We start from the raw sequence: 17,733 nt of genomic DNA, 5'->3' as shown, positions 1-17,733 counted from the left end.
ATGCTTACAGGGCTGTAAGCTGAATTTGAGACCTTACAAAATTGATACTTAGAATCAGAATGAGTCTTTCTTCACACTAGATGATTTTAAAATTTGAAAAAGCTAATTTTCATATACAAACCCCTCCTACCAATGCTTCAAGATCATATTCAGGCAGCATGTACTCGGTCTGAGTCTCACAAGGACACCTGGCTCAGACAAAATCCCCCAATTTGTCTTGAAGACAATCTATATTTCAAACACTCTCTTCTCTAATCAGCTAGTGGGGCCTGACAGATGTGCACCTCAGACACAGATTCTCTTGCGTGTGATATGTCTTTGAGATGATGCCCCTTAAATACGATGCCCTCAGAGGGCTATAATAGCATTTATTAGACATGTACAGCAACGTCCTGGGCAGACAGAATAGCAAAATAGGGATGCTACACGATATAGATAGTACAGTTGAACAGTTAAAGTATAGACAGACATCACTTTACAGTAATGATCTCCCTGGGTCTCAATTCTAGGAACACAGCCAGTATCTCAATGACACCCCACGTCAAGGGCCGAATTATCACTGCCTTGCATGCGGACAGTAGGGGAGAGAGGGTACAGACAACCCATTAATTCCTGGCCCATGCAGAAGGCAGCAAAGACGTTTGAGCAAAGCGATGGCACACTAGTGCTGCTGAGAGTGCTCAGTGCCACATAGGAGGATATTTAAACAGAAAAACACATCAGAGCTCCGATGCAGTTTTCTTTCCCTCACAAAATCCTGCAGACATAAGCTCGCTAGTATGTGTGTCCTGGATCTGTCACACTCAGTGTACTTAATTAGTTTAGCACTAGCTTGTAAAGGAGTGGAAAGTCACCCTGGCAATCACCTTATGATTGGGTGCAGCACTGCAGGTGAATCCTGTCTTGATTTCCCTCCACCCAGAGTATAAACAAGTCCAAACCAGCTTTGGGTATTAGAGAGCACTTCCCCAGAGGCTCCAAGGACCACTCCAAATACTAATGGGGTTGGCTGGGCTGTGTGCCTGCTGTCATTCTCCCACTAGGGTTCTCCCCTCTCCAAAAGCATTCCTTCCAGGCTCCCACTTTAGGCTCTTTGCTCTAGGAGTTTGCCTTCTGCTTATCCAGGCTTCTTTCCCTAGGAACACAGCTTCTGTTCGGCTCAGGCTCCCTTGCTCAGGAGCATAGATTCTGTCTAGCTCAATCTCCCTGCCCTGCAAGCATGGCTTCCACCTAATTCAGGCTCTCTACCCTAGGACACAGTTTTTGCTTGGTTCAGGCTCCCTGGAAACTCCGCTCCTCAGGAATCTCCCTCTAACTGAGGTCCTTAGCCTTTTAGCATGCTCAAGTACTTCTTTGTCTAATTAATTGCCTCTAAATTTCTCAGTGAGATAAGGTGGGTGAGGTAATTTCTTTTATTGGACCAACTTCCTTGGTGAGACAGACAACCTTTTAAGCCACACAGGGCCCTTCTTCAGCTTGTCTCTCTCATCAACAGAAGTTGATCCAATAAAAGATATTACCTCACCCACCTGGGATCAACACAGCTACAACTACACTGCATCCATATTACTCTGTGAGTTAACTATTCCCAGGAGAACCTGAGTTGCCTCATTTCCCCCTTGTGGAATCTGTCAGAGGTAGGCCGAGCCTTTGACCCCTTCAGAGGGTCAGCTATGGATGTGAGCAAGATGGCTGTTGAGTCTGGAGGCTCTGCAGCTCTAGGGTTGAGACCCAGGGGCTTTGCAGGGTTCTCTTCTGGAAGGCTCTCATTCAAGGGATGGGAAGGAAAAGAAAAAGGAGGATGAAGAAGGGGAAAGGACAGAAGAAGGTTTTGGGAGGGGCTGTAGTAGTGCAAGGGCACAAAGAGAAGGGTATGGAGAGCAGTTTGGGAAAGTCCAGGAGGACTGAGCCAGGAGAGAAGGGGCCTGTCTCTTGAGTCTGTGGGTGGGGAGAAGGGCTTCTCTGGGGAGCCCACCCTACCAGAAGAAGTTCTTACAACTAGTAAACCAGAAGACTTCTGAGAGCAGTGAGCAGGTTAGACGACAGAGGAGGATGTTGGGATTCAGAAGGGCCAATAGTTTGGAGAGGTTGGGGGAAAAGACCCTGGAGAAGGCAAAGAGCTGTACAGCAGTAACAACCACAGGATCTGGGCGGGCTTCACTGAGCATGGTAGCTGTAGCAAATTCCATAGTGGAGCAGGAAGACCAATGGAACCAGGCGGAGCAGGGAATGTGGAGGGAGGATAGGGTACACAAGCTGGGCACACCCTCTCATACCTGGTGGTGGAGAGTGAGTCACGAGAACTGGCAGTAACAGCTGATGTGGATGATGTTCGCAGTGCCAGAGGAACAACAGAGGCCTGGGGTGCAGTGAGCAGCATCCCAGGTGCCTGATGAGTCACTAGTGCCTAGAGGAAAGCCTAGTATGGAGCTGGTGGTGAAGGCAGTCGCTGCTCATACGGCGCTTGGATTGAGAGCTGCACTGAGGAGAGATGGGGATGTGGACATAGAGCAGAGGAAAGTGAGCGGGTTGGAACGAACCAGAGTGGATTTTGAAGAGGAGGACAAGGAAGGAGTGGGATTGGAGAAGGCGGATCAACTGGACAAACAGGATAATCTGCCTGACTAGGGAACAAGAGTCTCCCAAGCAAAAGGGGAGGATTACTAAAATATCGAGGACTCAGGAAGACAGGGCTAACTCAGGCAATTCTACTGCTCGGGCTCTCTGGGACGGTAGGACAGCTGCAAAGGTCGGTGTGGTATGAACGCAGCAGCAGCAGAGCAAGAAACTGCATGGGTCTTCTCAGAGAAAAGGACAATGACAGCTAAGGGTTGCAATCAGATGCTGCGTTTGCCACTACTAAGTGAGGTGCTGTGTGGTTGGTGTTATCTTTTGCAGAGACCTTGAAGCGACTGAGAGGAAGGGATGGTGTCCAACAGTTAGGGCAGGAGGCCGAGTGTAAGAGTATGGGGATGGGGGAAGGGAAGTATGGGTACAGGGACAACTAATTGAAGCTAGGCATGGATGCATATGGTCCATTTTCTATACATTTCCCTAACAACACCAATGCCAGAAAGAGATCTCTTAATACAGAAACTTATACTGAAAGCCATTGGGTTTGTGCCTTTGGACCTCCTAATGGCTATTCAGCTGCCAAGGTCGAGGGACGCTGACCTCTGCTTTCGTAACAACTCTCTGATGGAGAGTGTTTAGAAGCACTATGGGACGGTACGAGGTAAAGGGCACTGGCAGTGTGTGGTGGCTGTTTCTTTAACAGCTGCAGACATAAAGAAAGTAACAGTTCTTTTTTAGAAACAATACAGTTTCTTCTAAATTGATTGAGGATTGGTTAATGCAGGAAACAACAATACTAGCAAGGGGAGTCCAAAGTCAGGGTAAGAGTGATAATCTAAAGAATGGGGAGAAGAATATCAGGAGCCTTCATGTCAGGGTTAAGAATAAATTAAAGGGAAAATAATGCTGGAAGAGTGAAGACCAACTGGCACCAGATTTTTGCCTACAGAAAGGAGAGGAAGGCAGCTTGGGACATGTTGGGACTGAGGAACATAGAAAGGAGGTATACCAGATAGACCCAGAGGAGATGCTGGATGTGATCCAGGTTTATTATGCCAAGTTATTTGGGGGAGAAGAGCAACAACAGCAGACATCAGTACAGAGGGATGGGAGAGCGCTGGCGAAGGAGAGGAAGTGATGGAGGCACATCCAAGGTTAACATGGATTGAGTTTGGATTGGGCCTCTCTCCTCTGAAGGTGGGGGAGGAGCCCAGTGCATAGGCCCAGAGGCCGTCAGGAGTAAGTTCAGGACAAAATTGTGAAGGAGTAAGAGGATGCTGAAATGTGTTTTAGCTCATGATATGGTGGGAATTGGAAAGATTATTGTATAGGGCGGAGGAAATTATGTTGGGCCAAGAGTATGGTTGATTAATTAGTATGTCAGTATTACGTAATGACTGTGAGGATTTTGCTATTGATGTAGAATGATTGTTTTCCTTTTTCTCTGTTTTTTGTTTTCCATGGAGGAACGCATTTCTGTGTATCAAGGAGCTGTGTTTGTGTCCACATTTTGGAAGGACACCAGAAGTAGAATTTTCAGCATATGTAATGGATTCTCTATGGAGGAATGCAGCACCTATTATGGAATTAAGCAATAACAACTGGTCATGGCTGACTTCTGCTTAGATTGGACTTTAGACTCCAAATGTATTTGGTGAACGGGGCAAGTCTTCAGTGTTGAGGCTCTCCTCTCAAGAGAATACCTGACGCTGGAAGGAAGAGAAGGGTTGTGCTGTCTTGCACTAGTATGGTCTCTTTTTTTTTTTTTACTTTTTTTTAATGTTTCTATTATGTTGTCTTAACATTGTTGTTTTGATGGCTGAAGTGTTTAAGAAAAGATCTCAGAGGGCCAGCTACCTTCTGACATAGCTATTTTTATAGCTATTAGCAATTAGGATAATTGGTAACTGCATGAGAAGTTTCAACCATTTCATAAATCACAAGACACTTCATAAAGTGGTTTGAACTTTTACATACCAAGAGATGGATGGCAGGAGGCAGGGAAAGAGCATGGAAATTTGCACAATAGGCTAGATTTTCTGATCTGTTACAATCGACTAACTCCAGATTGACACCAGCTGGAATCAGAGTCTGGCCCAAAACTACTAACCGTCTCAGCCTGCCCTGCTAGCCATTGGTGAAGAGTGATGGTGTATCTATTCTTACCGCACTCGTGCCGTTGGACAATTTTACATAAATCCAGCCAGGTGACCTACACAGTTGACCCATCTTGCCCGTTTCTCTCCTACCTACTAAACAGAAGAAGATGTCCAGTTCAGTGGTTCCCAAACTTTTCGACATCACGCCCCCTTTTTAATTTTCAAGAAACCCTCACGGCCCCCACCCCTCCTTTACCATCGTCCAATCCCTCCGATCCTTGGAGCCCCCAGGACTCCACCCCCTATTCAACCCCCCCTGCTCCCTGTCTCCTGACCGCCCCCGCCCCCCCCAAGAACCTCCGCCCCATCCAACTGCTCCCTGTCCCCTGACTGCCCCCTGGGACCTCCTGCCCCTTATCCAATCCCTCCTCCCCCTGCTCCCTGCCCCCTTACCAGGCAAGTTGTGCTGCCCACGCCGGAAGCTCAAGGGCCAGGCAGCCTCGTGCCCCTCTTGGAATTTCTTCACGCCCCCCCAGGGGGGCGCATCCCCCAGTTTGGGAACCAATGGTCTAGTTAGTTAGTGGTGTGTTTTTTTTTTTTTTTTTTTTAAGAACATTGTTGTTGCTATGATGTTTTTGGAAAACTTATTGCAAAAGGTGGGATCTGACATTTTGTCCTGAAGGTGATGAGGTTTGTAGTTATTCTCAGCTCCTCTGGAAGGGAGTTCAGTGTTGATGGACAATGCTCCTTGGATTAGTTTTATCATTTCACTCTGACCCTAAATGTTTTGAAAGTCTTTTGGGGCTTGCAATGTTTGCTGCTTGTAGGAAAGACTCTTTCACCTGCCACAGTTTTCTCACCACTCATAATGGCTGTCTGACTCCATACTGCTGTGTCTGACTTCTACAGAAGGGCCTTTATGGATTAGCTAGGATCTGGAATCAGGATTCAGGGACTAAGCAGAAGGAGTCAGAGAGCCTAACTCTCTGTTCAGTTACACTGATGTAAGTCAGAAATAACTCCAATAAAATCAAAGGAGTTGTGCCAGCATAAAACCAGTGTGAGAGAAGAATCAAACCCAGAGCCTTTAATCTTGTGGTTCATGAAATTCCTCATTCCTTCTGCCTGTGAACTGTTTCCCCTGCCCTGCTAGGGAATAAATCCTGCACTAACCCTCCAGCAAAAGCTTCCCCATACCTTCTGGATCAGATCCAAGCCATGGCAGCATTGTCATGTGTACCAAGGACATGAATCTGGCCTTTCAAAGCACTGCTTCCCGGCCTCAGGTTGGAGCTGCCATGCTAGCAATGCACTTTCCTCTCCTCATGCTGTATATAGCCAGACATTCCTTGCAAAAGCTAAGTATGCAGTGGTCCCCAAACTGTGGTGTGCGGCCCTCTAAGGGGGTGTGGAGGAATGTTTGGTGGGCAAGGCGGGGCCCAGACCAGCCCCTAGAGGAGGCGGGGAGGGAGCACCATCCAGCCCCGCTCTGCCCCCAGCTCTGCTCCGGCCCCAGCTCCTGGCACCGCTCCCAGACATGCCCCCAGTCATGGCTCGGCCATGGCTCTTCTCCCAAGCCCGGCTGTGGCCCCGCTCCCAGCCAAAGACCTGCCCCATTTGTGGCCCCAGTCTCTGCCTCCGGCTCCCAGCTCGGCTGCAATTCCAGCCTCAGCCCCAACCGTGGCCTTGTTCCGAGCCCCAACTCCCAACCTGATTGGGGGGAGGGGGAAAGGGGTGCAGACAGGAGTAAGGGGGGGGGGCACGAGGTAAAAAGTTTGGGGACCACTGACCTAGAGCATCAAGCATGTAACAGTCAGATGAGAAAAAACATTTGCTATTTTATGTTCTAAGTTGAATGGAATGTACAGAGATGATTCAAGCAACCTGGCCAGTGAACAGGACATTAATCCTACAAAAATGCCCTGTACCTACCAACTGGAATTACACCACCAAGTTAAAAACAAAGATCTATACATCTATGTTTTTTATTTTCATTTTCAGATTGTAGGGCAATAATAATTTTAGAGCAGGGCTTTATTTTGGGATTATTGACCAGCTGGATTTAATGATCCTTGAGCAATGAACTCCTCCCCACTGATCTTTAATCTCCAAGAAATGCCACAAGCCTCGATCATTATTGCTCAGTTCCTGACTCAGTCCTATCTTTATTATTTATTTGTATGACCACAGCACCTAGGAGCCCCAGTCAAGGATTTGGACTCCATTGTGCTAGGTGCAGTACAAAAAATATCTGACTTGAACAATTGGTTTTATTCTTTTTAGTACTACTAACTTACAAGGGATAGATAAAACTGTTAGATAGAACTGTGACATATTTATAAAGTTAGTTAAACCCTAGAAAAAAAGAATCTTTAAAGTATATAACTAATCCCTAACATTGACAATTGTGACACAGAATATAATAATGGAAAAGTTATCAGCTGGTAGCTTTGGTGCAAATATGATTTATTTATTTCAATATGCCATTTGTTCTAGCACCAGGATATGATTTGATCTCCTTTACTTCATCAAGATGTTTTAAGCATTATTCTAAACTATGGCTGTGCTGATATTTTGGATCGCATAAACTTTCAGTAAACTTTAAAGGCGATATGGGGTACTGTATACATTTTAAACTGGCACCCATCATAAGCACCTCTTCAAAAATGCTGAAGAGAAAACACGTGGATATTTTCTAGATCAGACAATCCATCTATGGATGGCAGTGAAGGAAAAAAGTAAAATAAATGTAATTTTATGGATCAGCTTAGTGGTAGCTAGAAGAAAAATAATACTTTCTACATTCTATAACTCCCAGGTTCAATTCCTTGCTCTATCTCTGACATGCTGTTTGTCCTGAGAGGAGACAGATGGGGTGACACCTGAACAGAGAGGGTGTGTTTCTTAGTTATGGAAACAACAGTGTTCTTGAAGATGGAGAGAAAGAGCCAGAGGACAGAGAGCGGTTGAAGATAAGAGAGAAGGACAAGATAAGAAAGGGATCTAACCAGACTGGGCCTGATTCAGTGCTCAAAGTAGTCAATGGAAAATCTCCCTTTTCCTTCGATTGCCTCTGAATCAGGCCCACTAGAAGTTAGGGGGTTTGGCTGAGGGATTCAAGAAGTAGAGCTGGAGACTTGGAACAAAGAGGATACAATGAAAGGTGGGAGTGTGAAGAAGGGAGTTGAGGACTTTGTCGGATACTGTCAATATGGCCCCTAAATACATGTATAATATCCAAGAAGAGAGGAGGGGGGTAGGCGGAGATGCAGAAGAGGACTTAAGCACACAAAAGTGCAGAGGAGCTGCTAGGAGAAATGATGACAGTCATACAAAATATTATATGGACAAGAAAATCAAAATCACGTGTAATTCATAGGTGGAGACGGAAGAGGAAGAGGAGGGAGACAGATAACAGCCAAGGGAGAGAGGATGCACTGCAGCCTTCTGGGCAGGGAAGTGGGAGAAGGAGAGAACACCATAAAACAGGGCAGCCACAGACATAGCCAGGGAAGGGTGAGGGTGGGGAGATGGAATTTGCAAGAGTTATATTAGTCAGGCAGAGAGTTAGATAAGAGTAAAAATCCCTGAGGGGGCAGGAAAAGGGAAGTAGGGCATGAGAGAGGCAGCTGTCAGAAACAAAGTTAGAGGAGCAAAGCTTGAGGGGTAGGGCAGGAGGTAGGACTGGCTGAGATAGGAGAATGTAGGTATATAGGGCTGTAATTATGTCGAACAGCTGTTACCAGCATCCAGGAGAATGAGAGATAGAGAAAGAGGGAAATGAGATGAATATCTGTGAGGCCGGAAAGGAGGAGATAAGTTAGCAGAAGGATAAGAAGAATAATGGAAACAGAGTAGAGGGAGGTAAGAGGAAGGGTTTTGAGGACAACAGAAGGCTGAAGGGACATGACCATGGACTATTCAAGGGTGAGAATAAGAGTGAAGAGCATTGTAAGAAAGGGTATGCTCTTCAGGGTAGGAACTGTTTGGAACCCCGCACATGTCAGGCACTACCACAATTAAAATAATACAGTGGAGCTGCAGAAAGGCAATACAGAAGAAAGGGCAGGTGCTGTAGGAGACAATGGAGCAAAGAAAGGAATTTACAGGAAAGAGGGGAAATGATGACAATCAATCAAAGCAATGCAAAGGCTTGGTACTGAGATGGCAATCAATAGGTGAAGAGTAGGTAAATAATATGAAAATTGCACAATTAGCCAGGAGCTATATCTCCAGAGTAAATGTTCTCCAGTGTTATCTATAAATTGCTTCTTGCTTTCCTCCTTTCTTATTGGTCTTATTAATCTTCTTTTTGGATCTAGGGTTCTCTTTTATGAGATCAGGTACAAGGGACAGATCTTGCGATCCTTCCTCATGCATGTTTCCACTGGGATGACCCTGAACAAGGTCTACTCAGGTTTTTAAATATAAACTTTCCACTGGGATATGGAAACTCAATTAAAACATCATTGTTTTAACATTGTTCACAAAAGCAAAACTGACTAGAAACAGAAAATGAGACTAACCAGTCTAATTTCACTAACTGAGTGGAATGCAGATTGTAAACAAATGGCAAACAAATGGGAAAAAGTAAATTCAGTTTTTAAAATTATCTGTTTTAAAATTCAATGCATCCGATGAAGTGAGCTGTAGCTCACGAAAGTTTATGCTCAAATAAATTGGTTAGTCTCTAAGGTGCCACAAGTACTCCTTTTCTTTTTGCAGATGACAGGTAAGGGTTTTAAGATTACAAATAATAAACACACAATATACATATGTGTATATTCTGACTGTCCTAAAGCAAATGTACAGACTAACTTAACTTAATATTTATGTATAAACTATAGAGCTAATACATTTAATTTTTAGATAAAATGTTAGTTCCATTAACACCTAAAATAATAAGATTTATGTACCCCATAAACCTACAGAGTTACTTCTTGTTTCCCTTGAGGTCAAACAATCCTGCTTTTTCTTTAAACAAACACTATGGAGAGTTTCACAAAGAGACAGGCTTTTGTGACAAAGTATAAAACAAGTAAAGAGATATAATGTAAAACAGACCTAATAGCTTATAGATTTGTAGGTGAAAAAATCTAAAGTTAGTTCCTGCATTATGCCCCCTCTTTTGTGCTCTGTATTAAGTACAGCTGTTCACCACCACACCCCAGTACTACCCCATTATGTTCAAGAGTTATCCCATACTAAACTTAACCTCACAGTGACTCACCAAAGTCCACACAGATTTAGACTTTAACCACCCCGCTCCTCCCTGCTTCGTATACAGGAAGATCAACATATTATGAAATACAACAATTGCAGCTGTGCCTATTACCCACCAGGACCATCGGCTGCAGAGGGAAGGTCTTGGGGAGGAAATATATCCATGGCAGAGGGAAACAAGAGCCGAGGCCGTATACAGAGAAGCAGAGGCAGATTCAGACTACAGCCGATCAGCCAGGCCTGCTAAAGCCACAGCATCTGCAGAGCTAACGGGACATGGCAGCGGCAGCAGGAGGAGGGCGGGATGGGATCTCCCCAGCGCGGCAGTGCAGTGAGCAAAGCGTACCTTGAAAGACATCTTGCACATCACCGCAGCAGCTCATTCCGAGCTAGCCCGGGGGACGAGCAGAGCCGGCTGTCCGATCTCGCACTTTCTAGCCCTTCGCCCACTTGGCAGGGTGGCGATCATAGACTCGCTTTGCAGAGTGACCGGAGCACAGCGTCTGCAGGGGCTGCAGGCTGCATCGCGCCCCAGAGATCGCAGCTGCTCGCGGAGAGCTGCTACACGCTGCACCGTCCACTCGCTCGGGAATCCAGACACATATATGCCGTCTACCCGCGTCACAGCAGAGAACAGTGCAGGCTTGTGGACCCAAGGCATACATACACCGGTGCATCATGCAAGCCTGTGTGCCCAACGATGGACGCTTTCCGAAGTACACACAGATAGATGCCTCCTCGACTCCCACACTTCATACTTCCCAGTGAACACACAAATGTACAGATGCATCACACGCATGCAGATAATACAGTTTTCAAATGCGTGCACACGCCTGCAGCCTATAAAGTTGGATGTTTAATGATATACACTTCCCAAATATAAATGTATGCTTGATCAGGCAATATTGATATACACTAACCAAATGCAGACAGACATATGCATTGTACAAACCCAAACCCATGAAAATGCAAGCATATTGCACCAAACTACACCCTCCTTCCAAAGGTGGAGTTTTGATATCAAGTAGATGAGCAATATGATCAAAGATAAAACAAGACACTATTTTTATACTATCATTTTTGTTTTGTTCTAACCCTTAGGCCTAGTCCACACACAGTTTTTACACCAATTTAACTTTTTCAGTTAGGGTTGTGATTTTTTTTTTTAAACCAAAATAGTTAAATCAGCACAACTCCCTAATATGAATGCACTCACTGTGGTACAAAGGTGCCTTATTTCACTATAGGTTGCTCCCCTATATTTACAGGAATAAGCTACATAAGCACCTTTATACAGGTATGACCACATCCATACTAAGGGGTCTACCATGTGACTTCATAGTGGTTTCAAACAGATATAGTTAAAGTGGTACAAAATCTGAGTGTAGACAAGCCTTTATAGATACACTGATGTCACCCCCACGAAACTTCACTTCTTGACTTCTTTTCCCATCTACATGCCCACAATTCTTTGCTACTCCTTCCAGTCCATGGCATGCATTTGTGGGTCTCGGAGTTCCAGTCCTTTTCTCGTCAAACTTCTTTTGACAGAGTCTTTCCATTGTATGCTCAGTCTTGCACATCCTTTCTTGTCACCCTCTTCCTCCCATGCTTTCTTTACTGGTGGTTCTTCCATTTGTAGCCCCTCTCCTGTTCATTGGCCCAATATAAAGATGTTTAACATAGGGAAAGTCTGCCTTGTGACTTTTTACACAACTTTGGGAAGCTGGACCTGAAGAGTCTCTGTGTGGTCTGCGTTGTGTGTGTTCACTTCAGACCAGATCCACTCAGACAAACCACCAGGAACAAGGTTTTATTCTGTAAAAAAAAAAAAAAACCACAGAAGAGGATTACACTTCAGCCTCTTTTCTACTGCTTGTCTCCTGCTCCCAGCTTCAGTCAGTGCAGAGACTTCCTGCTCGGAGGGGCAGAGGTGACTTCCTGGCAGGAACCAGGAAGCTCTCCCAACATGCCACAGTTTGTAGTCCACAACTTGTAGTTCCCAAGGCAGCTGTTGAAGCAGACAGGACCTTGGGCTACACATACTTATCACATGTCCAGCACATCTCAAATGTGCCCTACTCAGCCTAACACTGAGCCCCAAATTCATCTTCCCCCTAATTTCTTCCATGCATACCACCTCACCTCCACTTGCCAGCTATTCTCATGCTACCTGTTTCTTCTTTTCTTCCATCTCTGTAAGATCCACAAACACAATACACTTTTTCTTTCAGTTTGTTGCTTAATTGCCGGTCCCACAGTACCACTGCCACTTTTTCACTGCCGCCCATGCATGTTGCATTCTTTGCAATTTTCCAGACCCCTCTCTGATGACACTAATTGTTTGCCCCAAGTACACACATTCTTTCTTATGCTTCAGCTTCTCTCCTGAAACTTCAATCAATAGCTCTTCTTCCACCTTCCCTACTTGCATAACTTCAGTTTTCTTTGTGTTTACCTTCAAACCATGGTCTTCAAACACAGATGCCCGCTCTAATACCATATTTACCAATTCCTCTTTGCTGTCAGCCAAAAGGGTCAGGTCGTCAGCATACATTAGTTTTCTCTCTACAGGCTTCGTTGTCCTACTAATTAATTCCATACTAGGTTGAAGTGAAGGAGACTCGGAACACTGCCTTATCTCAATCCCACCATCACATCAAAACTCTCCGAAATTTTATATTATTGTCTTAGCTTTTGACTCTCTATAACAGCTCTATCGTCTCCATTTCCCTTACGATCTATTTCAATATTCCAAACTCCAGCTTCTGTGGAACCAAGTCATATGCTATCTCAAGACCAATAAATGCAACACAGGAGTTACATCCTCCATTTATCATTCCTTCAAACTTCTATCTCATTGTACATATTGCATCTATAGTAGTCCTTCCCTTCCTAAGGCCATGTTGCTCTGCTACTATATTTTCCACGACCTTGCACGTCAGTCTTGCCTTCAAAGGACTCTCAAGGACATTGAAATGCTGCCTCAAGAGAATGATGCCGCGATAAGTGTTTGGATCATTTGCATCAGCCTTAGCCTTCCAAAGAGGCACAATCACCCGATTCTCCAGTCATCTGGTATCCTTGCTTGGTTCCAGTAAACATATAGTAATCCATGAAAGCCACTTACTGCAGGATCTCCAACTGCCTTGAGAATATCAACAGTTATCACATCTTAACCAGCTGCTTTACCATTCTTCATCTTAATTCAGTGCTTCTGATGTCATCCCCATAAAAGATGTTTAGTGTTGGACATAGACTTCCATTCAAATTAGTACAGCTCCAAAAGACCTGGCAGAAGATTTGGGAACGTACTGTGAAGAAATACTACTCCAAAAAAGGAAATCCAAAGGCAATAATCTACATTATGGTAATAATCTCCTTTCTTTTGTGGATGCATGGGTGTGTAACTCCATTATCTTTTTCTGTGAAAAATGCACATTCATTAGGGGGAGATGAGACTCTTACCTAAGGGCTTAATTTTAAATCCATAGAAGTGAGGAGTTTTAAAACTGATGCTGAAATACTGTCCATAACATGCCCTATTTTGTCTGGATGTTGCAGACCTCCTTGAAAACCTGTATGATCCAAGATAGACAGAATAGCATGCACTAAGATTGGAGGTTTTTGAATTTCTTTGCTTTTGTTAATTTATGCTAGGCCCTTAGGGATATTGTTCTCCCTTTGACATGCACATGTAACTTGCATTCACATTAATGGGAGTTCCATGTGTTTATTGAGAGGAGATTATATTGCCGTAAGATCCAAATAGCTTATGCTACATGTCTACAACTGCAGAATTTTCTGCAGAATTTTTTTCCTATGGCAAAATTAAGTAAGTCTGTACATATAATCAAACAAACTACATGCATTCTAGATGAAGGCAGATATATTATAACCTCATGCTCCAGCCATGCTTCCCTCTCCACCTCTAAAGTATGGCCTGTTGTCAGCCTAACCTTAATCTTGATCAGAGATGGATGTATAGACATGGATGATCATTTTGGTTCTATCTGAAATGTAAAATGCACTGAATGAATAAAGTAAATCACATAGCTAGAATCATCCTCACTCTGATCCAGCTGATGACTACACAGTTTTCTTTGCTCACTGATGAGGAAAAAATTGTCATTTGTACAAACTTCCTGCTCCACCCCTGGAAAATCTCAGTATTCATGCAATCTATTGTGACTCTTATGCCAGCCAAGTGACATTCAACAGCCAAAACACTAGCTTACTGATAGAGAAAAAAGCAAAAGAATTCCTCTTGGCTGAACTGCAAAGAAACATGGAGAATATTATGATCCAGTCTTTCTTTGTGACTGTTGAAAATCTAGACACAGAGGGCCAAAGTTTCAAAGGCCCTTTGAGCGTGTGCCCACTCAATCTGTTAGTGCACCATTTGCACTTGCAGTCACTCACATTTGCATGTGCCAAGGTGTATTAGTGTATGTAAATCCCTGTTTTCACAAGCTGGTCTGGTCATTTCTCATGAAAATGAATGAATGCATACATTTTGCATGTGCTCTTTTGGTGACCCTTTGAAAATTTGATCCAAAAGGTATTTTGGAACAGTCTCTCTCTTCTAGTGCATCAAGATACCCCACATACTCTTTAGGCAAATCCCTACTGTGTGGACAAGGCTTTTCCTCACACTGTACTTGAATCTAGACAGTTGCTCAGACTATAAGGTGTTTGAATCTCCAGGGATACGTTATCTGTTTGGCACAATTCATCTATAGTACAGCAAGATGCACACTCACAGCATAGTGCTTCATAATAGTAATTAATAAGATTAGTTCCTTACTTTTGATTTGTACAAAAGTATCTTTAAAATTAATAACTGAAAGAAATGCACTCCAATCCTCATCAAGCCCAGCTCTTTAGGATCTTGTGTAGATGAACCTGAACACAAACATCCCTGAAATTAGGAGTGTTCAAATTTTGGGTAGACCCATTACAGTGATATAGAACAGTTATAATATTAATTTATGGATCTAGATCCAATCTTCCATGGGTTTATATGTTGCATGTGTGTGCAGCTGTATTAGGAAAATGTGTATCAGTAAGCAAGTGTGTCTGTATAACTTTTAACAGTGTTCAGAGACAATGGTGATAGCTACGATATAAATGCCTACATGGATAGACAGATATGTACGTTTGGGTAGTGTATATCTGTAAGCATGTGTGTCATATTTAAAGGTTTTCAGACCTGGGGTTGTTGGTATACCACATGCTACATCTATCACAAAGACAATATAAGTCTCACTTGAAAATATGTTTCTGCTCATAGAGTTATCTTCCTTCCTATACTCTCTTTTACGGAAGCACAGATTTATTTTTCCCCCTGGTCCTCCTCTGTGCAGGGCAATGGTAATTTAGATAGAGCCCATGATGTTTTTTTACATACATTCTATTCTTCTTTTAGGAACTTAAGAAAGAAAAAGTAGAGCTCTTAATACAGCTTTATTGGTTATATCTGTACTTGCATTGTCTTCTTTCGTGTCACATGTAAATGATAAAATGCATGTAATTATTTAGATAATCTGGAGTCTAAATGCTTCTGTGGAATATTGCAGAAACAAATTGATTTATCCAAAAGTATAAAAGAAAATTGATTTTAAAATTTAGAGTAATTTCCCTTGCAGCAGTTTCAGTTACTATCTTTTTAAAGCCTTTCTTCTTTAAATTAACAATATGATTTATCTTGAAATGCAAGACATAGGTTGATGGAGTATGCTGAGGTCAGAAATGTGGACTAGTGGTTTGTGCTGAGGATTAAGTTCTGTTTCCATCTGTGAAAATTAGTTTTCTTTTACTAATATTTGTGATAAATTATACATTTAGGCACTAATTTAATTTTGTAACAAAGGAGGCAACAATTTAGGATTTGTTTAATTTTATATCATGAAATCTGCATCCTAACACCGTACATCTAATTTTGTGGTAGCTAATGTTGGAACAATGGAATCTATCTAGCATGCTGTTAATCATTTAAAATGTATTGTTTGTACTGCATTGGCTAAATGAGTCAGTTACTTATACCAGACTGATTTCAGAGTAGCAGCTGTGTTAGTCTGTATCCGCAAAAAGAAAAGGAGGACTTGTGGCACCTTAGAGACTAACAAATTTATTTGAGCATAAGCTTTTGTGAGCTACAGCTCACTTCTTCGGGTCCTGCAGGTTACATCATGTCTATAGTTGTGAAATAGTAACCTTTCAAACCATGTAACCAAAGATTAAACCAATTACAGTATGAGATCATAATTAATCTCTTTCCTTCTCTTTCCATAAAAGACAACAGATATAGATGTCCTGAGAGAATACATTTCTGGGATAATCTGTATTTTGATTACCCCATCAAAAGTAACTCTGATAATTCAGTCAATAAAACACAAAAATTTCCATTTGACTTATCAATTACAAACCTTCCATTACAAGACTGTAACATAATCTGTCAGTGCTGGTATTTCTTTCTTCCTTAATCTTTATAAAAATACAGAACTACAGTATATGATTAAATGTACTATGTAAACAATTTGAGTTATTTAAAAATAGTAATAATAATAATTAATAATAAACAACAATAATAATAAAAGGTTTTTTTAGAATCAAACCCTGAGGTCTGAACTCAGGCACACTCTAATTGAAGTCAAATATTTCTCCACAAAGGGCCTAATCCCATAAACTCTGTTCACATGAAGTGGAGGGCTGACAAAATTGGGCCCAAAAAAGGCAAAGGTCAAGCAGTGATAGCACAAGTTTCCCTCCACTACCCTAAAAATGTGTCTTAATCCTATTATGGAGAGATTACCTTTATGATCAGAAGGCAGACCAGTCTCTCCCCATCAATTCAGTCCTTGATTCTTCTGTCAAGATTCCCAACAACAGGACAATCAGTGCCAAATCCGGTGGTACTTTCTATGATGAGGCTACCTGGCCACTAGGAACTATACCGATCTCACTAACCCATTTCATGTATGCCATGTAACTGATGTCTGGTTGTTTTTTGATGTGGGTTGGACATGAGCTAGTGATCTAGAAGGGAAAGACAAATTAGGTCTGTACCTGAGTAAATAATGCACAAAATAATTGCGATAAATCTTGATTTGAATTTCTGGATGAATTTGCCGCAACTGTTTTCTTTCCTCTTGTTTATTTGCTTTTTACAGATATTTGTGCAATTGAATTTTACTAGTGCAAGTGTTCATGGAAAGTGAATTTTGAGCTTGCACATTCAAATGTTCACAGAAAACTACATTCATTTTCCACAAACACATACTCCAGAAATCTGAATATAGCATTTATGCTCATCTAGTTACAGAACAGAAACCACGTCAGGTTGACTTATGTGACCAATCGCAGCTGAGTAACACAGTTGAAATAGAAAGCCGAATTGAAATTCATTAAAACTTTTTTCAAATAAATTTAAATGCATTTGAAAAAAACCCTCACGGTCTGTTTGCAGACCTTCTAGCAACAGAAAAAGAGGCCACATTCTTTGAATAAAGTATCTGTTGCAAGTTATTTGTTTAGCTCTAGTTGGAAGCATAATACACACAAGGGCCCAACTGCATAATATAAGTGATTTTCTATTTTGTTCCATGTCATCAACCAGGACTGTGGTTCTGGCCTTGTATTTGCTTCATGCAGCTATCACTCTCTCTTGCTGAACTCTCTCTTGCAAGTAATAATAACTTGCACTTAGATAACGCCTTTCTTTCAAGAATCTCAAAGACAGTCATAAATATTAATTAAGCCACACAACCACTCTGTGAGGTATGTACAATTATCCGCCTCTTGTAGACAGGAAAACTGAAAGACAGAAAGGCCTTAC

The 17,733-nt window shown here is 42.6% G+C and overlaps 1 protein-coding gene across 2 annotated transcripts in view; it reads right to left on the bottom strand.

Moving 5' to 3' along the window:
- Positions 1-13,957, bottom strand: part of ANKRD29 (ankyrin repeat domain 29) — a 45,484-nt gene extending 31,527 nt beyond the window's left edge. The window contains exon 1 of one of the 2 annotated variants that reach the window (XM_043539738.1): positions 9,904-13,957. In XM_043539738.1, the coding sequence (XP_043395673.1) occupies positions 9,904-9,972 (69 nt within the window). In that variant the 5' untranslated portion in view covers positions 9,973-13,957. The remainder of the gene's footprint in view (positions 1-9,903) is intronic. The other variant, XM_027819376.3, reaches the window with a different exon arrangement.
- Between the last annotated feature and the right edge of the window lie 3,776 nt (positions 13,958-17,733).

This window comes from Chelonia mydas, chromosome 2 (genome assembly GCF_015237465.2).
Source record: "Chelonia mydas isolate rCheMyd1 chromosome 2, rCheMyd1.pri.v2, whole genome shotgun sequence".
Classification (NCBI taxonomy): Eukaryota; Metazoa; Chordata; order Testudines; family Cheloniidae; genus Chelonia; species Chelonia mydas.
This window is presented reverse-complemented; position numbering and strand designations above follow the sequence as displayed.